Source organism: Panthera leo, chromosome A1, assembly GCF_018350215.1.
Source record: "Panthera leo isolate Ple1 chromosome A1, P.leo_Ple1_pat1.1, whole genome shotgun sequence".
Classification (NCBI taxonomy): Eukaryota; Metazoa; Chordata; class Mammalia; order Carnivora; family Felidae; genus Panthera; species Panthera leo.
This window is the reverse complement of record NC_056679.1, coordinates 111,690-135,715: the sequence shown is the minus strand read 5'-3', so window position 1 is coordinate 135,715 and position 24,026 is coordinate 111,690. Positions and strand designations below refer to the sequence as shown.

At 46.4% G+C, this 24,026-nt stretch overlaps 1 protein-coding gene and 1 pseudogene across 1 annotated transcript; both read right to left on the bottom strand.

The window, feature by feature from the left end:
* Positions 1-1,618: 1,618 nt before the first annotated feature.
* Positions 1,619-9,365, bottom strand: LOC122228147 (annotated as a pseudogene).
* PTPN18 (protein tyrosine phosphatase non-receptor type 18) lies at positions 5,817-24,026 on the bottom strand. Its single transcript, XM_042952951.1, is given in 16 exon segments — positions 5,817-9,629; positions 9,838-9,912; positions 10,341-10,914; positions 10,997-11,003; positions 11,289-11,350; positions 11,555-11,713; positions 11,798-11,919; positions 11,982-12,022; positions 12,927-13,062; positions 13,279-13,348; positions 13,935-14,003; positions 21,059-21,105; positions 21,209-21,296; positions 21,376-21,452; positions 21,949-22,057; positions 22,657-24,026. Coding segments are annotated over 16 exon segments (1,725 nt in total). The 5' UTR covers positions 22,678-24,026; the 3' UTR covers positions 5,817-9,561.

Below are 24,026 nucleotides of genomic sequence, written 5' to 3'. Positions count from 1 at the left end.
AAGACCTGAACTGAGATAAAGAGTGAAACACCCAATCGAATGAGCCACCCAGACACACCCCAAACTCATTCTGAAAGAAGTCTTTTTTGCTCTCCTCCACATCTTATGTATATGTTATCATATTTTACATCATTTTATTTTCTGGGTCCCCTTAACTAATTTTTTAGATATAAATGATTTTACTACTTTCATCTTGTAACCTTAATACTAGCTTCATAAGTGATTGCTTTACTACCTTTTCTGTATGTTAGCTTTTACTCATGAAATTATTTCCTTTCATAATTTTCTTCTAATTATGGCCTGTTCTTTCCACTTAGAGAATTCCATTTAACATTTCTTGTAAGGTTGGTTTAGTGGTAATTCCTTTAACTTTTGTTTGTCTGGGAAACTCTTCTTCTCTCTTTTGATTCTTAATTCTACCTTGCAAGGTAGAGTCTTCTTGGTTGTAGGTTTTTTTCTTTCAGCACTTTGAATATATAATGCCTGCAAAATTTCAGCTGAAAAATCAGCTTTAGCCTTATAAGGTTTCCCTCATAAATAAGTAGTTGCTTCTCTCTTGTTTCTTCTAAAATTCTCTCCTTATCTTTAATCTTTAACATTTTCATTGTTATGTGTCATGGTGTGGAAATCCTTGGGTTCATCTTACTTGAAACTCTCTGTGCTTCCTGAACCTTGATGTCTGTTTACTTCCCCGGGCTAAGGAAGTTTTCAAGTATTATTTCTTCAAATATTTTTTTGCTCCTTTCTCTCTTCTTTTTTCTGGAATCCCTATAATGTGAATATTTGTGTGATATTATCCAAGAGATCCCTTAACCTATCCTTGTTTTTTAAAACCCTTGCCAGGGGCGCCTGGGTGGCTCAGTTGGTTGAGCGTCCGACTTCAGCTCAGGCCACGATCTCACGGTCCGTGAGTTCGAGCCCCGCGTCGGGCTCTGGGCTGATGGCTCGGAGCCTGGAGCCTGCTTCCAATTCTGTGTCTCCCTCTCTCTCTGCCCCTCTGCCGTTCATGCTCTGTCTCTCGCTGTCTCAAAAATAAATAAACGTAAAAAAAAATAATAAATAAAACCCTTGCCCTCTTCAGAGGGCATCTTGGTAGAACAGCTGAAGCTGATGTGGACATGGCTGGGACAGTCCTAAGCTCTCTGTGCTGAAGGTATACTGAGGTTTGCACCTGTGTTACCTAGGCAAGATGGCTGGAGCTGTTTCAGTATGCGTTCCAGTATGCACCATGCCAGGGATTTTTCTAGTATGTGCCATGCTGGGACTGCCTTGGTAGGATGGCTGTGGTTGGTATGGGCTAGGAGCCTGGGGCCCACTGAGGCAGTAGACCAGCTAGGATGCCCAAACCCTACTCCTGTCCATGCTGTCATGGTGGAGGGAAAATGGTAATCATGGAACTCCTTAGTCCCTCTGATCCAGAGTGAGTTTCAGCTGCTCCCCTGCCATTTGGCAGAGTTCTAGGGCTGAATCCTTTATATTCTAGATTCTCTCTCTCTCTCTCTCTTTCTCTCTCTCTCTTCATCTACAAAGGTAGGCTATGTTTATTTAGAGTCACAAGTAGTTGACTCAGTCTGACTCAAACCACGAGGAAACCATCCTGTTTCACTCCATTCTGGTCCTAGGGTGGCCAAGCCTGGCAGGAGTACTGCTTAGGGCCCATTTGAAGGTTTACAAGTTTCTCACTGAGGACAATCTGTGACCGTGTGAGAGTGGTCAGGTAGATCACCATCAACAGGTCATTGATGTTGCTATTGAGCATGGTCTCAAAGTTATCGGGAATTATCCTGGGCACTTAGTTAACCAGACTCATCAAGAAGTGGCCCACAGTATTGTCACCTGATACCTTTCCAGACAGCACATCCTCTGCATACTGCAACACTGTGCTCAGGGCATCCTATATGCAAGCCGATGTCCCTCATACTTGCTGAAAGTCGCTTGAGAGTCTGATCACCTGGTTGGGGCTAAAACAGGACTCCATGATCAGCTCAACTCAATGTGTTTAGTCATAATGTGCATATTTCACTAATAGAGGTATGAACATCACCCCCTTGGTCTTCCCAGGGACACCATTAAAGTGCTGAAATAGGCCTTGATGCTCACATGGCCAATCTCAAGGCTCATGTCCACAATGAGGTGAATGGGGTTGGGGGCTTCCCCGTGTAGTACTCATGGATCAGCACAGAGTCCTCTGTAATGTCATGGCCTGAAGCATCCCAGGCTAGGATGAGCTCATTTGGGCTTTCTTATATGATTCATACATGTTCTTAGTGAATTCCAAAAGTCCTCTATACTTTTTTGAAGCCCAGCGATTAATTTTACGACTATTATTCTAAATTCTTGTTCCGTTATATTGCTTAAATCGTTTTTTGATCAATTCATTAGCTGTCGCTACTTCCTGGAGTTTCTTTTGAGGAGAATTCTTCTGTTTCGTCATTTTGGATAGTCCCTGGAATGGTGCAGACCTGCAGGGCTCTTCCCCTGTGCTGTCTGGAGTAACTTGTGTTTGCAGGCGGGGCCGCAGTCAGACCCAATGTCTGTCTCCAGCCCACCGCTGGGGCCACAGTCAGACTGGTGTGTACCTTATCTTCCCCTGTCCCAGGGGCAGGATTCACTGTGGAGTGGTGTGGCCCCTGTCTGGGCTACTTGCACACTGCCAGGCTTGTGGTGCTGCTTTGATGGGATCTGGCATATCAGCCAGGGTGGATCCGCAAAGTGCACAGGGGTGGGAGGGGCAGGCTTAGCTTGCTTTGCCCTTGGTGGTCCCCAGCGGGAGGGGCCCTGCAGCCCTGGGAGGGAGGCAGGTAGACCTGTTGGAGGGATGGATCCACAGAAGCACAGCGTTGGGTGTTTGCGTGGTGCAAGCAAGTTCGTGAGGGGAACTGGTTCCCTTTGGGATTTCGGCTGGGGGATGGGAGAGGGAGATGGCGCTGGCCAGAGCCTTTGTTCCCCCACCGAGCTGAGCTCCTCCAGGGCTCAACACCTCTCCCTCCCAGTGTCCTCTCGCCCTCCCGCTCGCTCTCCGAGCAGAGCTGTTGACTTTTAACATTCCAGATGTTAAGTCCCGCTGGCTGTCAGAACTCACGCAGTCCGGCCCCTCCGCTTTTGCAAGTCAGACTCAGGGGCTCTGCCTTGCCGGGCGGGCTGCCCCTCCACCACCCCAGCTCCCTCCCACCAGTCCGTGTAGCTCACACTGCCTCTCCACCCTTCCTACCCTCTTCCGTGGGCCTCTACGCTTGGCTCCAGAGAGTCCGTTCTGCTAGTCTTCTGGTGGTTTTCTGGGTTATTTAGGCAGAGGTGGGTGGGATCTAAGTGATCAGCAGGACAGGGTGAACCCAGCGTCCTCCTATGCCACCATCTTCTCGAGAGCCCCCTCGAGATGCCAATTTCAAGTCTACATTGTTACCTGTGCTGACTGGCTATAAATTGGAGGTTCCCACAACCCCCTCCTTAGGTTTCATTAATTTGGTAGAGTAGCTCACATAACTCAGGAATAACAATTTACTTACTAGTTTAAGGATTTATTACAAAGTATACGAATGAGCAACCAAATGAAGAGATACATACAGTGAGGTCCAGAATAGTCCCAAATGTAGGACTTTCTGTCCCTATGGCGTTTAGGGCGTGTCACCATCCCAGAATGTGGATGCATGCTGGTCTACGAGCCTGTAAGCTATCCAAACTGGCAGTTCAGGGATGTTTTTGAAGGTTCATTGCGTAGGCATGGCTGATTAAATTACTGGCCATTGGTGACTGGATTTAATAATCTCCAGGTACCACCTCACCTCACCTCACAGCAGGTCAGGGGTGGGGCTGAATGTTCCAACCCTTTAATCATATGGTTGGTTTCCCTGGCAACCAGCTTCCAAACTTAGTTACTTAGAGGCTGTCAGCACAGAGCCTGAGGTGGGGCTTCAACTCACTGACCGGGAGATCATGACCTGAGCCGAAGTCAGATGCTCAACCGACTGAGCCACCCAGGCCCCCGCCCCCAGTTACTTTTTGCAGGTGAAAGTCTTGATATCTTTTTATGTACTTTTGGAAGGCATCCAGTTAATTTGCTTCTGACTAAATTTCATTACATTCAGTGACACCTTTAAAATTTTTTTTTTCAACGTTTTTTATTTATTTTTGGGACAGAGAGAGACAGAGCATGAACGGGGGAGGGGCAGAGAGAGAGGGAGACACAGAATCGGAAACAGGCTCCAGGCTCCGAGCCATCAGCCCAGAGCCTGACGCGGGGCTCGAACTCACGGACCGCGAGATCGTGACCTGGCTGAAGTCGGACGCTTAACCGACTGCGCCACCCAGGCGCCCCTCAGTGACACCTTTAAAAGTGGCTGCTCCCTTTTGCAGGAGTTACTAACTGTATTTATGAACTCAGAGGAGAAAATACTTACATTGTAATGCATTCCAATTCAGAATAATGGAAAATATACAGCAAGAGCCTTGGTCTTTGCCAAAGCCCCACGGAAAGCATTTTGAGTTCTTTCTGTTTAAGTATTCAATATAAGAGCATTTGCCCTGTCTAACCCCAATTGAGGCTCTGTTCAAATGCAGGCACAGTTATACTTTAGAGCTCTTTCTCACCAACAGTCTTCCTTTCTTATTAATTTCAATAAATATTCACTGACCCAAAACTCTGCTAAACCCATGGGGGAACACAGAAATTTTTAAAACTGGGGTCTTGTTCTCTAGTGTAAGTTAAGCGAAATAATATGCAAATTCTTATTTCTGGTATTTGAAGTAGGGCTTGGGGCTGAAGAGGTCATGGCAGTCAGCCTGTTAACCTTGTCAGTTGTCAATCCCAGAACAGAAAGACAGACAGACCTCTCTTTTTAATTCTTAATGTTTATTTTTGAGAGAGAGAGACAGAGAGAGAGAGAGACAGAGAACATGCAGAAGCAGGGGAGGGGCTGAGAGAGAGGAAGACACAGAATCTGAAGCAGGATCCAGGCTGTCAGCACAGAGCCCAACACAGGGCTTGAACTCATGAGCCATGAAATCATGACCTGATCCAAAGTCAGACACTTAACCAACTGAGCCACCCAGGCGCCCCAGGACAGATCTCTTGGAGAAGTCTTCCTTAAAGCAAGGTTACACGGCTGTAGGTATGTTTGAAATCTATGGCATCCCACTGAAATCACTTTTCAAATGCACTTTGTGTTTATGTTTGGACAGTCTGCAGTTATTAAAACATCTGAAATTGATTTGAATGCTGGTATGGCTTAACAAACACTTATCTTTCTCATATTTTCCTAAGTATTTATGTCCCCTGGACCAAGTTGTATATTATAAGAGAAATGTGCGATAAAATAAATAAAACAATTATCACTTACTAGATAATTCATATATTGACCTTATGTTTGTTTTGAGCTTTGGGCCTTAGTTCTTAGGAGCTTTTTATATGTCAGAAAATTAGCCTTTTGTTTGATCTCAGTTGTAAATTTTTTTCACATTTGTCATTCATTTTCTGACTGTGCTGACGGTAATTTTTGTGAGGTTGAAATATTTTTAAGTATTAAAATTTATTTACATTTCTTTTGGGCTTCTGATTTGTCTTTCCATACTTAGCAAGGACTGCTGCAGTCCAAGATTATAAGGAAAATTTCCCATAATTTCTTCTAATACTTATGGTTTAATATTTTATATATATATAAATATATTATATATATACTTTAATGTTTATTTATTTTGAGAGAGAGAAAGCATGATTCGGGGAGGGGCAGAGAGAGAGGAAGAGAGAGAATCCCAAGTAGGCTCTGCGCTAATCAATCTGGGGCTTGATCTCACGAACTGTGAGCTGAAATCAAGAGTTGGACACTTAACTGGCTGAGTCACCCAGGCGTCCCTAATATTTTATATTTAAATCTGATACATTTAGGATCTGTACTGCTCTAAGGTATGATGTATGGCTCAAACTTTTTTCCTAAACGACTACTTATCTCAATAACCTATGATGAGTAAACCATTTTTCTGCCCACTGACTTAAAATACAACTCCTAACCAAGACTAGGACTATCTAGAATTGTTTTATTTTGGGAATAATCCATGAAAAAATAAGAAATCTCCTTTTCTATGTGTGTTACAAAAAATCTAGATTCACTCTTGCTCTAATGAAGCATTCGTGTGGTAGCCCTGTGATAAAAGTAACATTTTCCTCCATTTACAGAGTAGGAAACTCACTGAACCAGAGAGAAACTGAAAACTTGCTCAAAATCATAGCACTGGTAAGTGACTGAATCCAAGCTATTAATCACTATGATACAGGCCAACTTAAAGACATATCAAATGATGTTGTGTTCAGTGCAGTTATTCATGGCTTCTGTAAAGTGGGGATAACAAACTTACCTGTGTGCATGAATTGCTCTGGAGATTAATCATTCAGGCCATGTTCATACCAAGCACTCAGTGCTAGCTATTTATATTCATTTAATGATTTAGGGCTTCTGTAGCTAAGAGCCATATATTTCTATACCACCAAACAGTGAGACCTAAATCTAGGTGTGAATCTCAAACTAACAGCCATCTTCTCTGAGTCTCCTCTGCATCTGCAAAATGGGATCGGTGGCAATACTTACTCATAAATATTATTTTACAGATTAAATGAGATAAAATATGGAAATGGCCCCACCCAACACTCTCCTGCATGTTCTGCCTTGCAAGCCTACAGACTTTCTATGTTGCTGATCACCTTCCTCAGATAATCAAAGCAGGAAAACCCTTCATTCAGTCTTGAATGGGCAGCTAAGAATTAAAAACAGTTCAACCTTAGACTTAGTCAATAAGAAAATCTTACCTACAAATGTCTACTGTACCCCATAGTCATAGTGTCTGGCAGGAAACTGGGCTGAGTAGGTACTGGCCTCAAAACAGACCCCAGAGACCAATACTCTAATTGGCATGGATTTCCCTCCCCTGAGGAGGGAAATATGCCTCTTCCTTCTGCCATGGGCTGCTTGTCTTCCAAGATACTGCTGTTTTTCCCCTTCTGGTCTCTGGAGCCAAATGAACTGGCTGGTGAGGCCAGTTTATACTCTAAATGACACCTCAAGTTTCCTCTTTTACCAGCAGCCTTGGGTCTCCCTTCCTGCCTCTTTCCATAAAGGTCAGCTCCAATTTCTGCCTGACAGTTTGGACTCCAGGTGATGCTGGCCTCCCGTTCCCCATTAAACTGGGGAATCCCTAGGTTTCTCTGCAAATTCCTGGCTTCTGCTGGTTCACTGCATCTTGTGCAGAGACCTTACAGCACTTGACAAATTAAGTCCAATGCCAGCAAGCACCAAGGCAAGTTTCACTTCCTTTTACCAACACTCAAAGGGCAAATGACTTGTCTCAGAACCAATATTGAATACAGGGGCCCAGACATGATTATGGTCTAACATTTATCAAGCATAAGCTCCTGAACTAAATCTTTATATTCTTTTACTGAATTCTCACAGTAACTGTGAGCGGTGTGGGTGTGGCTGGGCAGGTGGCAGGCGGCAGGTGAAGGCCTCAGTGGCCCATGCTCATCACAGACACAGGATACTTTCCAATAGCCTTGGAAGGGCACTGTGCTGGGGAAGAGTGGCTGGGAATCCACCTGAATGAACTAGACATTGTTAGGAAGATAAGATGGAGAGAGAGGTTCACAGAGCAAGATCAGGGTTTAGGAGCATCAAGTATAAATTTACTCTTGTCTTTCTGTCCACCTGGGGTTGTCTGGTTTAAAATCTATCTTGATGAAGGACTGTTTGTTTTGTCTGGGTGGCTCATTTTTGTCTGTCCAGCTGGAGATCTCTCTGGCTCACAGAGTGTCTACCTGCCTAGTTGGAGATCTGTCTGGCTGCAATCCTTCTGGCCGAGGGTCTGTGGTTGTGTCTAGCCAGGGGTCTTCCTGAGGATCTTGTGAAGTTGAGATTCAGTCTGTCTGGAGTTCATTTATCCAGCTATCTACTTGGAGGTTTATCAGCCGATCTGGCTACAGACTGATCTGTCAGTCTGGGGTCAGTCCATCTGTCTGTGAGGCTAGATGTCTGTCTCACTAGCCATAGATTTGTGCCAAACTGGTGCATCTGGCATCCAGTTCAATGGCTGGGGGTCTGTCTGGCTAGGGGTCTCTGTGAGCAGCTCAGAATCAGCCTGGTTTGGGGTCTTTCTGTCTGACTAGGGTCTGTCTAAATAGGGTCTGACTTGTTGGGGGTGCATTCATCTCTCCAGATGGGGGTCCACCTGTTCCTCTGGTTTGGGTTCTATCTGTCCAGCTTGGCTTGGGGGTCCGTTTATCTCTGACTGGGCATAGTGTCTCACTGTCTGGCTGGGGCCATCTGTCATGTGTCTGATTAGAAGTTCATCCATCCAATGGGGCCCTATCGGCTAGCAGGGATCTAGCCTATTCAAAGGACCTGCTGATTTGCAACGTACACCCGGCTGGTAGATGGTCTGGACAGTGGGCCATCGGTCTAGCTTAGGATGCTTATCTACCTGAGGGTCCATCTACTTTTCTGGCCTGCTGACTGCTTGGGGATCTACCTGGAAGTCTTCCCAGATGGTGGTGCATCAATCTGTCCGCTAAATTGTGGGCTTCGTGGAATTGATGAGTTGGTGGGGACTAACCACTTGTCTAGAAGTCCACCTATCTGCCTGGTTGGAAGGCTGTCTGGCTGGTTGGGGTGTCTGTGCAATCAAGGGTCTATCTGGCTGGCTAAGAGTCCATCTGGCTACTTGGGAGTCTGTTTGACTAGGTCTGTCAGTCTGCCCACTTGGGGGTGGGTCTGTCTAGCTAAGAGGATGTCTGTGTGTCTGTTCAGCTAAGGATTTGCTTATGTCTGTCTGGGAGTCTGTCCACCTAGGGGTCCATCTGACTGGTATCTGGCTAGCTGCCTATCTGGGAGAGGGGTCTTTTTGATGGTTTCTCTTGCTGGGTGTGATCTGTCAAGGTGTTGGTTGATTAATCTGACTGGAGGTCCATCCATCCGGCTGTGGACTGTCCTCTGAAATCTGGCTGTCTAGGTGCATGGTTATGTATTTGTCCTGATTGGGGGCCCATCTGACTGTGTAACCCATCTGGGGATTTTTTACCTGTCTGAAATCAGTCTGCTTGGTTATTATGCCTGGCGTGGATCTGTCCAAATGGTGGGGGGCAGGGAGGAGCAGCCAGCAGTCCTTTTTAGGGCCCACCCATTTCTCTGTGTCCAGCTGAATGTCTGAGCGAGGGAAACTCAGATACTGAGATGACTAGTCCATTATGTGGTGATGGGGGCAGTTTCCAGAAGCCCATCTGTCCATCTTCTCTTTCACACCTGGGGGAACTTGCCTAGTACCCTGGGGTTGGGCCCATCCTGATGTTTATTATTGAATCTGTTCAGTGTGGTCTCACTAGCCATTATCTCCCAGCTACCTCCCCCAGCCTCAGGCCCTGAATGCTATAATCACTGGGGCAAAGCCCCATATTTCCACCCTGAGAAACTTTTATTTTGATCCAGGACCATCATTCCCATTCCCAACACTTCGCACAGCAGAGAATGGCCGTCAGCAGTCCAGGTGCCCATGTGGGGCAACAGGCAGGCAGGGGTGCAGCACTCACACCTGGGTCCACTCAGCAGGGGGGTCCCGGGGCCCTTTAGGCCTTCCAATGCGCAGGTTGAAGCCTGGAAGAAGGGCACCGTGGGTTTCGTGGAGAAGCTGAGGTGTGGACATGTGTGGAAGGTCATCCTCAAGCCTTCAGGCCCTTGTGATTTACTGCAGCCACATCCACAGGACTCGGAGAGTGGGAGCCCCATGCCACTATCGCTAAACCCCCAACACCTGGTTTTCAGTCCAAGCTGCGGTATCCCAGCAACCCAGGCTTTGACTTACCTAGCCCACCGGTCTGAGCTCCATCCACCACGTCCTCGTAGGCGTCAGGCCCAGCGGGGCTTTGGTCAGCCAGAACTGTGGGCAGAAAACCACCCCCCACCCCCACGGATCGATTCAGGCAGCCCCGTGGAGCTCTGGAACCCACCCGGGGCAGAGCCTCATCCTCCAAGCTCCCAGGGGTTGGGGGTGGGGGCCTGGGGGCCGGCGCGGTAGGGGCGGGGCCAAAGGCCACCTCCGTCCGGACGAGCTGGTGTCGCCAGAGAAACGGACCCAGACTTAGGGCCACGGCTAGGCCTGGGGCACTTCCGGCCGAGCCGGGGCGGGCAACAGTCCCAGAGGCGCGGCCGGAGAGGCACCGACGTCAGCCTTGGCCGTGACCAGGCCGGCCTTAGGGGCGGGGGTCCTCGAGGCCGCGGGGCCCTCCACACCGGCCACACGCCGTCTGGCGCAGGAGCAGGCGGGCGCCGGCCCTCCCAGCCCACACCCCGGCGGCCCGGACTCACCGCGCCCGGGCGGCGCCCCCTGCGCCTCCTCTGCGCGCCCCTGCGGCCGCCGGGCGCGCGGCAGCACCTGGCTGTAGAGCGGCGCCTCCTCCGCGCCGCGCCCCCGCGCCCCCGCCTCGGGCCCCGGGGGCGCCCTGCGCTTCTGCACCACCGCGTACGTGTCCGTGTCGGCCATAGCGGGAGCCGGGGACCCGGGCGCCGAGATGCTCCTGCGGGCGGGGCGGGCAGGCGGGCGGGGAGGAAGTGAAGACGCCGAGCTCGAGGAAGGAGGGGGTGGGGAGCGCTCGCGGCGCGCAAACCGCCCGCTTCCTTCCCGCCCGAGGCTGCTGGCGGGTCGGGAGCGGGGGAGCGGGCGGGTTTCCGAGGCGAGAGGGAGGGGCCTCTGGGTGAGGGGCGTCTCGCTGTGCGTCCGGAGGGCCCGGCTAGTTAGGTGGATGGAGGGAAGGGGCCAGCCTGGCGGGTGGAGGGCGCAGCGTATTGGTATTGCGGGGTGGTCCTGTCGTGCAGACGTTTGAATAAAGGAATGAGGAAGTGGCTTGTAGAGGGGAGGGAGGGACGGCCTCAAGATGGAGAGCTAGTCTTAAAGAGGAGGGGTGACATCTCTGCTGCAAAGGAAGGTTGGGTCTGTGCCCCCAGCACCTGACACGACGCCTGACAAGTGGGCTGCATCAAGAAATATTTGCTAAGTTAATGACCGGGGAAGCAAGGAAACGGCTAACATTGAGGCGAGCCTTAGAAGCAGAGGCAATGAGATCTCTGGGATCAAAGTGTCGTCTTGGGGCAGGTTCCCAGAGTGCAGGCAAAGAGCGAGCCAGTGAATGTTTGGTAAATTGAACAGCAGGGAAGGGGCCGGTGTTGAAAGGGTGAGGAAAGGGTTACCTTGGGCATGAGAAATTGGAAAGGGAAGAATGAGGAGATAGGGCTGGGTGCCTGAGGACCTCACCAGGCTAATGGCGTGTGGTGGGAAGGATCCGGAAGGAAAGGGCGTCGTCATAGAGTGGGGTACAATTCTGGGGAAGGACAGGAGGGGAAGGCTGTGAGGCGTGGAGGAAAGTTGCCAGACCCCTGATGGAAGTCACCATGGACTCTGGGGGGTAAGCTGAGGCGGAGTCTGATAAGGTCACAAGGAGGAGAACAAAGGTAGTTATCATAGTCAGTCCCTGCTCCCAGAGGGAGTCCAGGGGCTAGATGCTGCAGTGATGGTGTCCACAGACCTCTGCTCTGGTCCTAGTCTCTGAGGGTGTTTGATGGTGGACAGGAAGACAGTAGGCAGGAGGCCTTGGTACCTCCTTGAAGTTCTGGTAAAGGGGGCTGGAGGTTTGGAGTGCTGAGAAGAACTTCTGAACCACCAGGTTCCTGTTCCTGTACTCCTCCTCGTGGGGGAAGAAGAATCATCAAAAAGGGAAGACAAGAGGAAGAGGCATGTGTCCTTGAATTGAGGAGACTAAGGCTCTCACCTTTGTCTGCACAGCTACAGGCCGCTGCTTTCTCATCTCCAAGACCACACCAAAGAGGCTGCAGTTAGGTGGGATCATGTGGGGCGGAGAAGGAGGACACATGAGCAGGACCTGGTGGCCATGGGGCCTGCACTGCACCCAAGCACACATGCCCTATTCATACCTGGGTCAAGAGCACCTGTTTAATCCACAGTGCACGGGACACCTGTTCACCCACAACCTGCACTGACAAGCAAGAATAAGAGTAAGCTGGGTCAGGACCTGCCCACAACCCCTCTTGTATGAGGCATTTGGGGTTTTCAGTGAGGGTCCTAACTGGGGATCTCCTGCAGCACATTTTGATTCTCAGAATCCCCCAATTACAATTTAAAAGAAAACGCTTTTTAATTGTTTACATTTGTTGAGCATCAACTGTGTGCTTACTCCCCAGCAGGCAGTCGGTGCCCAATAAATGCTAAATTTCAGTTGATGTGGTGTGAGCAGTGTAGCCTCAGGTTTCTCAAGAGGCACTCAGTGCTGATGCATAGGGGCACTTGTACCCCAATGTTTATAGCAGCACTTTCAACAATAACCAAATTATGGAAAGAACTTAAATGTCCATCACCTGACGAATGGATAAAGAAGTTGTGGTTTATATATACAATGGGATCCAACTTGGTAATGAGAAAGAATGAAATATGGCCTTTGGTAGCAACATGGATGGAACTGGAGAGTGTTATGGTCTCTGTGAAATAAGTCATACAGAGAAAGACAGATACCATATGTTTTCACTCTTATGTGGATCCTGAGAAACTTAACAGAAGACCATGGGGGAGGGGAAGGGGGGGGAGTTGGAGAGGGAGGGAGCCAAACCATAAGAGACTCTTAAAAACTGAGAATAAACTGAGGGTTGATGGCTGGTGGGAGGGAGGGGAAAGTGGGTGATGGGCATTGGGGGGGGCACCTGTTGGGATGAGCACTGGGTATTGTATGGAAACCAATTTGACAATAAATGTCGTATTAAAAAAAAAAAAAAGAGGCACTCAAACTGCAAGACGGGCTCCAAGTTCTGCACTGGCCTCCCTGCCTCCCTCCCCCGCTCCCAATCACCTCTGTCTCACCAGACTCCCATAAAACCCATTTCTTGAACCTGCAGTGGACACAGAGGGGCCTGGGGCCATATCCCTGGAGGTGATGGGCTTCCTTCGCCATGGTGAGCACATGTTCAGGATTGCTAGTGACTCCTCTGTCTGGCCAGGACATATATTGCAGCTGGTACACAGATCAGCATTCTTGAAACACAGGAAAAGAGGGACAAATAATTTAAAAAAAAAAAAATTTATGAGTACCTACTACATGTCAGGCTCAATTCTAAACATCTTTCATTTAAATCCAACAGATAATAACTGAGAAGATAAGTACTATTGCTAATGCCCATTTGACAGATGAGAAAATGGAGACAGAAAACAGCTCTCCCCATATGGGAGCCTCCTCCTCCCTTTTCAGTACCTTCTGAAAGCTGACCTAAAGTGCCCTGAGTATGATGTCTGTGTTCAGCCATGTCTCCCTTGTCTGAGGATGTGGGGCAGGTGGGAAGAGAAGGGAGAACAAAGACTACAGGTGCCAAAAGACATTTACAGAAAACAAAACATTTCTGATTAAAAGTCAAAGTCAAACAACATTATTTTTAAAAGGCATTCAGCTCAAACATCCCCCATGGCTTTCCTGAAGGAAACATTTGATGGAGGAGGGAAAGAAGAAATATGATTAAACACCCCAGAAAGCTCCTTTATAGTGAAAAAAAGAGATTTCTTTTGTTCTACAAGAGTTTTATTGCACTTCTCATGTACCAACTGTATGTATGACTTGAGGTGACAGATTTTCCTGACTTTTGAAATGTTAAGGGAAATAAGGATTTTAAGAACTTAACAAGGCACATTTGTATAACAGAGATAATCATGCTCATAGTTAAAATGCAAAATGAATGCATGTATTGAGTTCTGACTATTTGCATACTAATAAGTGTGAGGGGGCTGTGGGAAAACTGTTCATCCTTTCAGGCTCAGCCCAAAAGCCTTCCATCCTGAGAATCTTCTGTGAAACCTCCCTAACATTCAAGACTCCATAAAACACTGTTCCCACCTCTGCTCCAGCTTACCAGCACGATGCAGAATAGTCCAATCTGTAGTGGTTCCTGTTCTTGGTCCCAGTAACGCTCACACTTTTTCTTCAAAAAGGTAAGGGAGAAAGGGCAAGGAATGAAGAGGGGCAGTCTGCTTTAGAGTTCTAGCTCATTACGTCCACACTCCCACAGGACACCTCAGGCATTGCTGCTGGAAGCACAGACAGCTGCAGCTATAGTGCAGGCCAGCTGGCAGAGCCTTGTCAGATTAAACACACACAGACATAGTGGTGACTTGAGCTTCTGACTATGCAGGAGGAAGACAGGCCAGAATATTCTCATACTGTAAGCAACTAAAAAACTGGATATGTTTTTTATGAGCCGCTGTTTTCAGACATTGGACCACAGGCATTGCAGGATTGTGATCACTGAACAAAGGGAAACACATGGGTTAAATCTTATGACTACTCCAGCTTACTCCCTAGAGGCAGTCACCAGGCTGCAGGACATGGGGAGTCCAGAGATCCCACCGAGTTGAGGAGCCAGAGATTATGGCTAAGGGAGGAGAAGGCAGCTAGAATTTGAAGGGCAGAGTCCTGGAAAGAACAGAGATATGCAAACAAAAGTAAACAAACAAACCTCCAGAAGTCTGCATATGGTCCCCTTGACTATTTTTAGCTGAGTAATAATCTGAGCAAATATGTCATGAAACTAGGCAAGAATAACTTCCCAAGAAAGGAGAATAACTAGGAACCTATAAGATGAACATTCCCTGCAATGTTCATAATGGGACAGAAATAATTTACATTCCTTCCAGCCTGAGTGGAGAGACCTGACTGACTATAAGGGCATTCAGTAGGGAACCAAAAAAAGACCACACTTTAGGAGTAGAGTGAAATTAGTTCCAGAATAAAGGCCACTCTAGACCTGCCCTACAAAAGCTTAAAAACAAACCTTAAAATGATCAAACATCAAAAAGTAACTACCCTCCAGAAAAAGTCCAACACTCTTTAAAGGAAGACAATAAAATCCAACAGTGACCTGTGTAAAATTAAAAATGTCAAGCGTCCGATAAAAATTTACTAGACACACTAACAAACAACAAAATCCTTAACCAGGAGAAAAATCAGTGAAGACAAGATCCGGTAGGGATGAGGAAAGAATAGACCTTTAAACAGTTTTTAAAAACATTTTAATTATACTTGAAGATGAAAAGGCAAACATGAACATGATGAAAGTGAAACAAAAGGTATAAAGAAGACCTAAATGGAACTTCTAGAGAGGAAAAATAAAATACATAAAATAAAAAATTCACTGTCTAATAGTAGATTAGACATAGAAGAAACGGTTAAAAAAAGACCATGACGACATAGCAATAGAAACTATTTAAAGTGGAAAAAAGAAAAAAAGACTGGGGATAAAAGGAACATCAGATAACAAAAAGAAACAAAAGTCAGCCAAACTGGCAAGGAAGAAGTCAAACCTTCACTATTTGCAGATGACATGATACTCCATGTAGAAAGCCTGAAAGCCTCCACCAAAAATATTGCCAGAACTTATTTCAGCAAAATCACAGGATATAAAATCAATGTACAGAAAACTATTGCATTTCTATACACCAATAATGAAGCAGCAGAAAAAGAAATCAAAGAATTGATTCCATTTATAATTGTGCCAAGACCCATAAGATACCTAGAAATAAGCCTAACCAAAGAGGTAAAAGATCTGTACTCTGAAAACTATACAAGGCTTATGAAAGAAATGAAAGAGGACACAAAAAACTGGAAAAACACTCCATGCTCACAGATTGAAACAACAAACATTGTTAAAATGTCTATACCCAAGGAAATCTACATATTTAATGCAATCCCTATCAAAATACCAACAGCATTTTTTCACAGAGCTAGAACAAACAATCCTAAAATTTGTATGGAGCCACACAAGATCCCAAATAGCCAAAGCAATACTGAAACAGAAATGCAAAGCTGGAGGCACCATGATTCTGGACTTCAAGCTATATTACAAAACTATAGTAATCAAGGCAGTATGGTACTGGCACAAAACAGACACAGAGATCAATGGAACAGAATAGAAAACCCAAAAATGGGCCCATAACTATATGGTCAACTAATCTTCAACAAAGCAGGAAAGAATATCCAATGGAAAAATGACAGTCTCTTCAACAAATGGTGTTGGGAAAATGGGACGGCAACATGCAGAAGAATGAAACTGGATCCACAAAAATAAATTCAAAGTGGACGAAAGACCTAAATGTGAGACGTGAAACCATCAAAACCATAGAGGAGAATACAGGCAGCAATTTCTTTGACCTCAGCGGGAGCAACTTCTTACCAGACAAATCACTGGAAGTAAGGGAAACTAAAGCAAAAACGGAGTATTAGTGTTTCATCAAGATAAAAAGCTTCTGCACAGCAAAGGAAACACTCAACAAAACTAAAAGGCAGCCTACGGAACGGGAGAAGTTATTTGCAAATGACATATCTGATAAAGGGTTAGTATCCAAAATCTACAAAGAACTTATCAAACTCAGCACCCAAAAAACAAATAATCCAGCTAAAAAATGGGCAGAAGGAATGAATAGACATTTTTCCAAAGAAGACATCCAGATGGCTAACAGACACATGAAAAGATGCTCAACACCACTCATCATCAGGGAAATACAAATCAAAACCACGATGAGATGCCACCTCACACCTGTCAGAATGGCTAAAACTAACAGCATGGGAAACAACAGATGTTGGTGAGGATGTGGAGAAAGAGGAACCCTCTTGTACTGTTGGTAGGGACACAAACTGGTGCAGCCACTCTGGAGAACAGGATGGAGGTTCCTCAAAAAGTTAAAAATAGAACTACCCTATGACCCAGCAATTACACCAGTAGGTATTTACCCAAAGGATACAAAAATACATATTCAAGGGGGTACATGCACCCCGATATTTATAGCAGCATTGTCAACAGTAACCAAACTATGGAGAGAGCCCAAATGTCCATCAACTGATGAATGGATAAAGAAGATGGGGTATATGCATAAAATGGAATATTATTTGGCCATCAAAAAGAATGAAATCTTGCCATTTGCAATGATATGGATGGAGCTACAGTGTATTATGCTAAGTGAAATAAGTCAGACAAAGACAAATATCATATGATTTCACTCATGTGTGGAATTTAAGAAACAAAACAGATGAACATAGGGGAAGGGGGGAAAAGAGAGAGGGAAGCAAACCATAAGAGATTCTTACCTATAGAAAACAAACTCAGGATTGATGGAGGGAGGTGGGTGGGGAGATGGGCTAAACGGGTGATGGGTATTAAGGAGGGTACTTGTTATGATGAGCACTGTGTGTTATATGTAAGTGACGAATCACTAAATTAACTCCTGAAACCAATATTACACTATATGTTAACTAACTAGAATTTAAATTAAAATTCAAAGAAAAGAAAAAGAAATGTCTGTTTATGCCTTCTGTCCATTTTTTAATTGGATTATTTGTTTTTTGGCTGTTGACTTGCATCAGTTCTCTATATATTTTGGATACTAACTCTTTATTGGATATGCCATTTGCAAATATCTTCTCCCATTCAGTGTAGGTTGCCCTTTAGTTTTGTTGTTGTTTCCTTTGCTGTACAGAAGGTTTTAATTTTGCCACAGCAATCAGAAAGAAAAGGAAATAAAAGGCACCCAAATTGGTAAGAAAGAAGTCAAACTTTCACTATTAGCAGATGACATGATACCCTATGATCCAGTAATCACAGTACTTGGTATTTGAGAATATGAAAGAATATGAAAACATTAATTCAAAATGATATATGCACCCCTGTGTTTATTACAGCATTATTTACAATAGCCAAGTTATGGAAGCAGCCCAAGTGTCCATCAATAGATGAATAGATAAGGAAGATATTCAGCCACAGAAAAGAATGAAATTTTGCTATTTGCAACAACATGGATGGATCTAGAGGGTACAGTGCTAAGCGAAGTAAGTCAGTCAGAGAAAGACAAATACCACATGATTTCAGTCACACGTGGAACTTAAGAAACAAAACAAATGAACGAAGAAAAAAAAAAGAGAGAAACCATAAAACAGACTCAAATATAGAGAACAAACTGATGATTACCAGAGGGGAGGTGGGGAAGGGGGAATGGGTAAAATGGGTAAAAGGGATTAAGAGTATGCTTATCTTGATGACCACTGAGTAATGTATAGAATTTTTGAATCACTATGTTGTACACTGTAACTAACACTGTATGCTAACTACACTGGAGTTAAAATAAAAAATTAAAAAATTAAGTAAAAGATAACCTAAAGCAAAAATAATAGCAGTGTATGGTAGAGTATTTCATATTTAGAATTAAACCCTATGGCAACAATAACGTGAAGCATGGAATGGGAAAATTGAAATATGCTACAGTTCTTATATTTTAAATGAAATGGTATAATATTATTTACTGTGATAAATTAGACCTAACTTGTAAACTCCAAAGCCACCACTAAGTACATAATACAAAGAGGTATAGCTAATAAGTCAATAATGACTATGAAATGAATTCATAAAAATTCTCAGTCTGAAAGAAGACAGAGAAGAAGAATGAAGGGACAAAGAACAGATGGAACAAATAGAAAACAGAAAGATGGTAGGTTTAAATTCAACATTACTGATAATTATATTAACAACTAAATACTCCAATTAAAGGCAGAAATTGTCAGACTGAATACTAAAGTAAGTCCCTACAATATGCCACCTACATGACACTTTAAAAATAATGATGGGGGTGCCTGGGTGGCTCAGTCTATTAAGCATCTGACTCTTGATATTGGCTCAGGTCATGATCTCACGTTTAGTGAGATCAAGTCCACAGTGGGGCTCTGCGCTGAGAACTCAGGGCCTGCTTGGGATTCTCTTTCTCTCTCTTTCTGCCCCTCCCCCATGCACGCACACACACACTCTCTCTCTCTCTCTCAAAATAAATAAATAAACTCAAAAAAATAAAAATGAGGATGAACATAGATTTTTTTAAAAAGTAAAAGAATGGAAAAAGATATGCACACCTGAATAACTTAAATGGCTGTATTAATATCAAAGTACACTTCAGAAAAAGGAATATTACCAGAGATAAAAAGATACCTTACATATTGGAAAAGGGATTGATTCATCAGGAAGACATAATCCTAACTGTATATGTACTCAATTACAGATTTTTAAAATAACTGAAGCAGAAACTGACAGAACTGAAAAGACAAACCAGATAATTTTAAAATTAGAAAATTTCAATATTATTTCAGCAAATAAGGCAAGTAGACCCCCTCCGAAAAGGCCACACAAAACATAAGACTTAAATAACATTATACTAATTGTCAATTATAGAACAGCTGGAGACTTCACTCCTCTCTCAGCGATTGATAGAACATTTAGAGAAAAGTAATCAGTTAAGATTTATAAAACACAATGAAGATACACAAATATTAAAATGTCTTTCAACAAAGACACAGTAAATTTGACTGACTTGATATTTATAGATCATTCCGCCCAACAAAAGCAGAACACACATTCTTTCTGAGTGCCAGAGTATTTACCAATATAGACCATATTCATAGCCATAAAACAAGTTTCAGTACATTTAGAAAGATTGAAATCATATAAAGTTGTTCCTTGACCACAGTGGAATTAACTAAAAATAACAGGAAGATATATGGGAAAATCCTCAAATATTTGGAAACTAAGAACAACTGTGGTAAAATACCACAAGTCAAAGAAGAAATCACAAGGGAAATTAGAAAATATTTTGAACTAATTGGAGAAGACACAACTTATCACGTTTGGGAGATGTAGCTAAAGCTTAAAGAAAAGTGAATAACACTAAATGCTTATACATAAAAAAAAGAAAAATTTCAAATCAATGATGCAAATTTAAGAAATTAGGAAAATAAGAGCAAGTTAAACCTAAATAACCTTTAGGAAGGAAAAATGAAGAAGAGAAGATATTAATGAAATAGGAAATGAAAAAAATAAAGAAAATGAGTAAAACCCAAAGCTGCTTCTTTGAAAAAAAATTAAAACAGCTGATAAACCTCTGGCCCAGAGATGGCTAACATTTCCTATAAAGGCCCAGATAATACATAACTACTTTACACTTTGTGAGCCATTCAATCTACCCATCTTGAAACTACTGAAATCTGCCATTGTAGTATGAAAGCAGGTACACATGATATATAAACATATGAGTATGGCTATATTCTAACACATTTTATTTACAAGAAAAAAAAAGAAAAAGGCTGCAAGACAGACCTACTACAACAGCTAAAGTTTGCTCATCTTCACTCTAGCCAGACTGACTTAAGGAGTGGCAGACACCGACCACAAATTACCAAAGTCAGGAATGAAAAATGGACGTCACTACAGATTGTGCATACTCCATGATCAGCCATTCGCCCGGGGCAGTACTTACCCACCCCACAACCCTGTCCATGCAGGCCAGAATGCAGAATCATGTGCCTTCGATGCTGATATATGTTTACTGAGGAACTAATTTATGCTAACAGGCAAAATAAAGATCCCTGCCCTCCTGGACTTTCCTTCTTATCAGGAAGATGGAGAATAAACATTGTGTAGATGACCTTGTATGCTAGAAGTGGGAAGAACTGTGAGGCAAAAAGGAAAATAGGACAGGGAAGGAGAGTGGGAGTTCTGGGAGTTTTAAATGATGTAAGATCCAGGAAGGTCTCATGGAGGAAGTAGCCTTGAATGTTCCAGGCAGAGGGAACAGCCAAGGCACAGGCTCTGAGGCAGAGCCATCCCTGACACATCTGAGGAACAGCAAAGGCCAAACTGGCTAGAGCAGAGTGAAGGAAGGAGAGGCAAAAAGACATCAGAGCTGTACCAGGGAAGCCAGAGTATAGGACCTGATGGTCTATGGTGCAGATTTGGGGTGGGAAGCCCAGCAGTAGAGGGGTTGTGAACACTGCAGGGATAAGCACCATGAATAAGACGAAAGACAGCAACAAAAAAATTAAAGAGCAATAGTGGAGTCACTCCAAGAACTGGGCCTTTCAGTACTAGCATTAGGGAGGTGCTAGCAAGATTTCTCTCACCTTCTCCCTGCACAAGGAAATGCATCCTAGAGAGCTGAGAACACCTACCTGCCCATTCTCCATTTCTCGACATGCCTTTAGGATCACGGAGACACGAAAGATAAGGGGAGAGAGGAATGATTGGGGACAGGAAAAACAAGGCCAAGGGAGGACTCAGAATGTTAGCTCCCCCCGCCCCCCCAAAGCTAACCTTGAACCCAAACTCCCAGACCAGGCGCCAGAAGTCTAGCAAGGGGTGAGGCAGGGGTCCCTGTGTGGTAATATAGGCCCGGCTTCCGTCTGCTCCCTGATAAAGGCTAAGTTCACCACCCAGATCCTGTTGTCACCCCCACCATGTCCACCCTGTCCCTGACTCCCAGCCTGACTTGGATGAAGTTGCCATTGATGTAGTGGCCGTGTCCCTCCTCCTGGAGCAGGGACAGGACCACTGGTGCCTGATCATCCGCCAGTGGGAGAGATGAGAAAAGGCACCAAGCCCCTGACAGCCTCCTGGATGAAAGCCAGCAGGAATGTTGCACACGCAGCAGGGGTCCACCTAGGTACACTCATGAGCTGCTCAGGAGAAAGGCAGCCACGGGAGTGCCTGGGTGATTCAGTTCATTATGCCTCCCGCTCTTGGTTTCAGCTCAGGTCATGGTCTCAGAGTTGGTGAATTCCAGTGGAGCCTGGAGTGGGGCTCCCACAGGTGGCAGCATGGAGCCTGCTTGGGATTTTCTCTCTCTCCCTCTCTCTCTCTCTCTGCCTCTCCCCTGCTCACACTGTCTCTCTCAAAATAAATAAAAATAAACTTAAAAGAACAAAAGAAAGAAAGGCAGCCACTGCAAGGATTGGCAAGGACCTGGGAGGGAGTGCTCTGGGAGCAAACTGGGGTGGACTGGACTGTGCTGCGGTGAGGGGTGGGTGCAGAGCCCCATCTACTCCTGAAAGCCCCGACTTACATGGAAGCACATCTTTGTGGTGGTTTTTCCTCACATTCCCTGGCCGACTGCCAGCCTGGGTGGAGTGCACAGGCTCAGTCTTCCATGTGGCTAAGCAGGCCTGGATGTCCTGGTTGGGAGGCACACCAAGCAGACCAGGGGAGGGAGAAGGAAAAGAGGAACCAGATCAAAGTCCTAGGGCACAGAGTGGCTTGTAGGGACACAAAGCACGTGGCCTGTGAGAGGCGAATGCAGACTTTTCCGGAAAGCACGGTACAGGGCTAATGGTAGTGGCCACGCGCCTTCTCTGTGCCAACGGCATTGAGTCATCGCCAGGTCTTCCCCAAGTGGATACGTAGGTATCCACCGCGTAGGTAAGAAAGCTGAGGCACCACCACATGGTTGAGTGACTTGGCAAAAGTCCCCTACCCCCCCCCCCCCCCCACCCCCGGAAGCGGCACAGTGAGGGCGGCATTCAGACCTCTCTGCATCTACCCTATACACCCAATTGTATTGTATTGCAAACAATAACTGTAACGTAGTATGTATTTAACAAGCATGATATATGATACATATAACAATATACACTGTATACGAATTATAACGTATAACATTACTTATGTAACAAAATATTACAGATACCTTGTTACTGTTAGATTGTTATTAGTGGCGACTGTATTACTATCCTCCTCAGCTACTCATAATCAGAAGATGATAAGTAACACCTACCAAATGCCTACGATGCTGCATTACCGTTCCCTACGCACGGCTTGCACCTCCCCCCTGTAACGTTGAGAGTGTTTATAACCAGTGACAAAGACGCCTACAAAGTGAGCGCTCAAGATGTGCTAGGCGCTCTTTTAACCTACACCAGTTCCTCACGCCCCTTTAGTCGGCAAGGGCCGCATTTCACCCGAGGAGAAACCAACGCCAGAGGGGCCACGTGAAGCACCCGAGGCCACAGCGTCTATCCGAGCGCAGCGACCACACCCGCCTCAGCGGGGCCTCTGCGCTCTTCCCCCAGCCGTTTCCTTCCCAGAGAGGCCCTGGTGATCAGCTTCCAGCTTGAGCCTGCGCCTGCCTGCCCTTGCTGCGCCGTCTTCTGCTGCTGCCCAGCCCGGCAGTGGGACGAGGTCACGGGAGCCCGGAGTGTGCGCGGTTCCGGAGCGGGACGCTGTCACGAGAGCCAGGGGCGTGCGCGGTTCAGAAGCGGGACGCTGTGACGAGAGCCAGGAGTGTGGGCGGTTCCGGAGCGGGATGCGGTCATGGGAGGCAGGGGTGTGCGCGGTTCCGGAGTGGGACGAGGTCTCGGGAGCCAGCGGTGTGCGCGGTTCCGGAGCCGGACGAGGTCATGAGAGCCAGGCGTGTGCGCGGTTCCAGAGTCGGACGCCGTCACGGGAGGAAGGGGTGTGCGCGGTTCCGGAGCGGGACCTGGTCATGAGAGCCAGGGCCGTACGCGGTTCTGGAGCGGGACGAGGTCACGGAAGCCACGGCTGTGCGCGGTTCCGGAGCGAGACGCGGTCAGGAGAGCCAGGGCTGGGATGGGCGCGGTCCAGCCAGGCAGTTAGTGGATTCGCCTTCTGGGGCCCTGCAGGCGGAGGGCGAAGACAGAGACAGGGGAGAGAGTGACAGAGCCGTGCTGGGGAGAGAACAACTTACCTCGAGGCCGGGAGACAGCCCCGGACGCCGACAGAGGGAGAGACGGAAGGAGGGCAGACCTCCAGACAGTCCAGGACTAGGAGCCGAAGCGCACCGTCTGGCGGTCCGCTCTCGCCCGCTCACGCTGAGCTCGCCGGCAAGGGCCACCCCCTCCCGGCAGCCCGCCTCCAGCTGCTCCCGGACGCTTCGCTCCGCGCCACGTCCCACCCGCGGCTCAGAAGCCGCGGGCTAGCTACGTCGTGTCCGAGGACTGAGCCCCGAGCCAGTAGCCAGTAGCCAGCATGCTGGAGGCGCGGCTGGCGGCGGAGGCCCCGCCTCCGGCCTTGCGACCCAATGGAATCGCGCGACAGCCAGCAGGGCGCGCCCCTCGGCCAAGGCGTCCCGGAGCTCGCCCTGGTAGCGCCCGCAGGCCCCGGGACCCGTAGCAGCCAGCGCGGCGG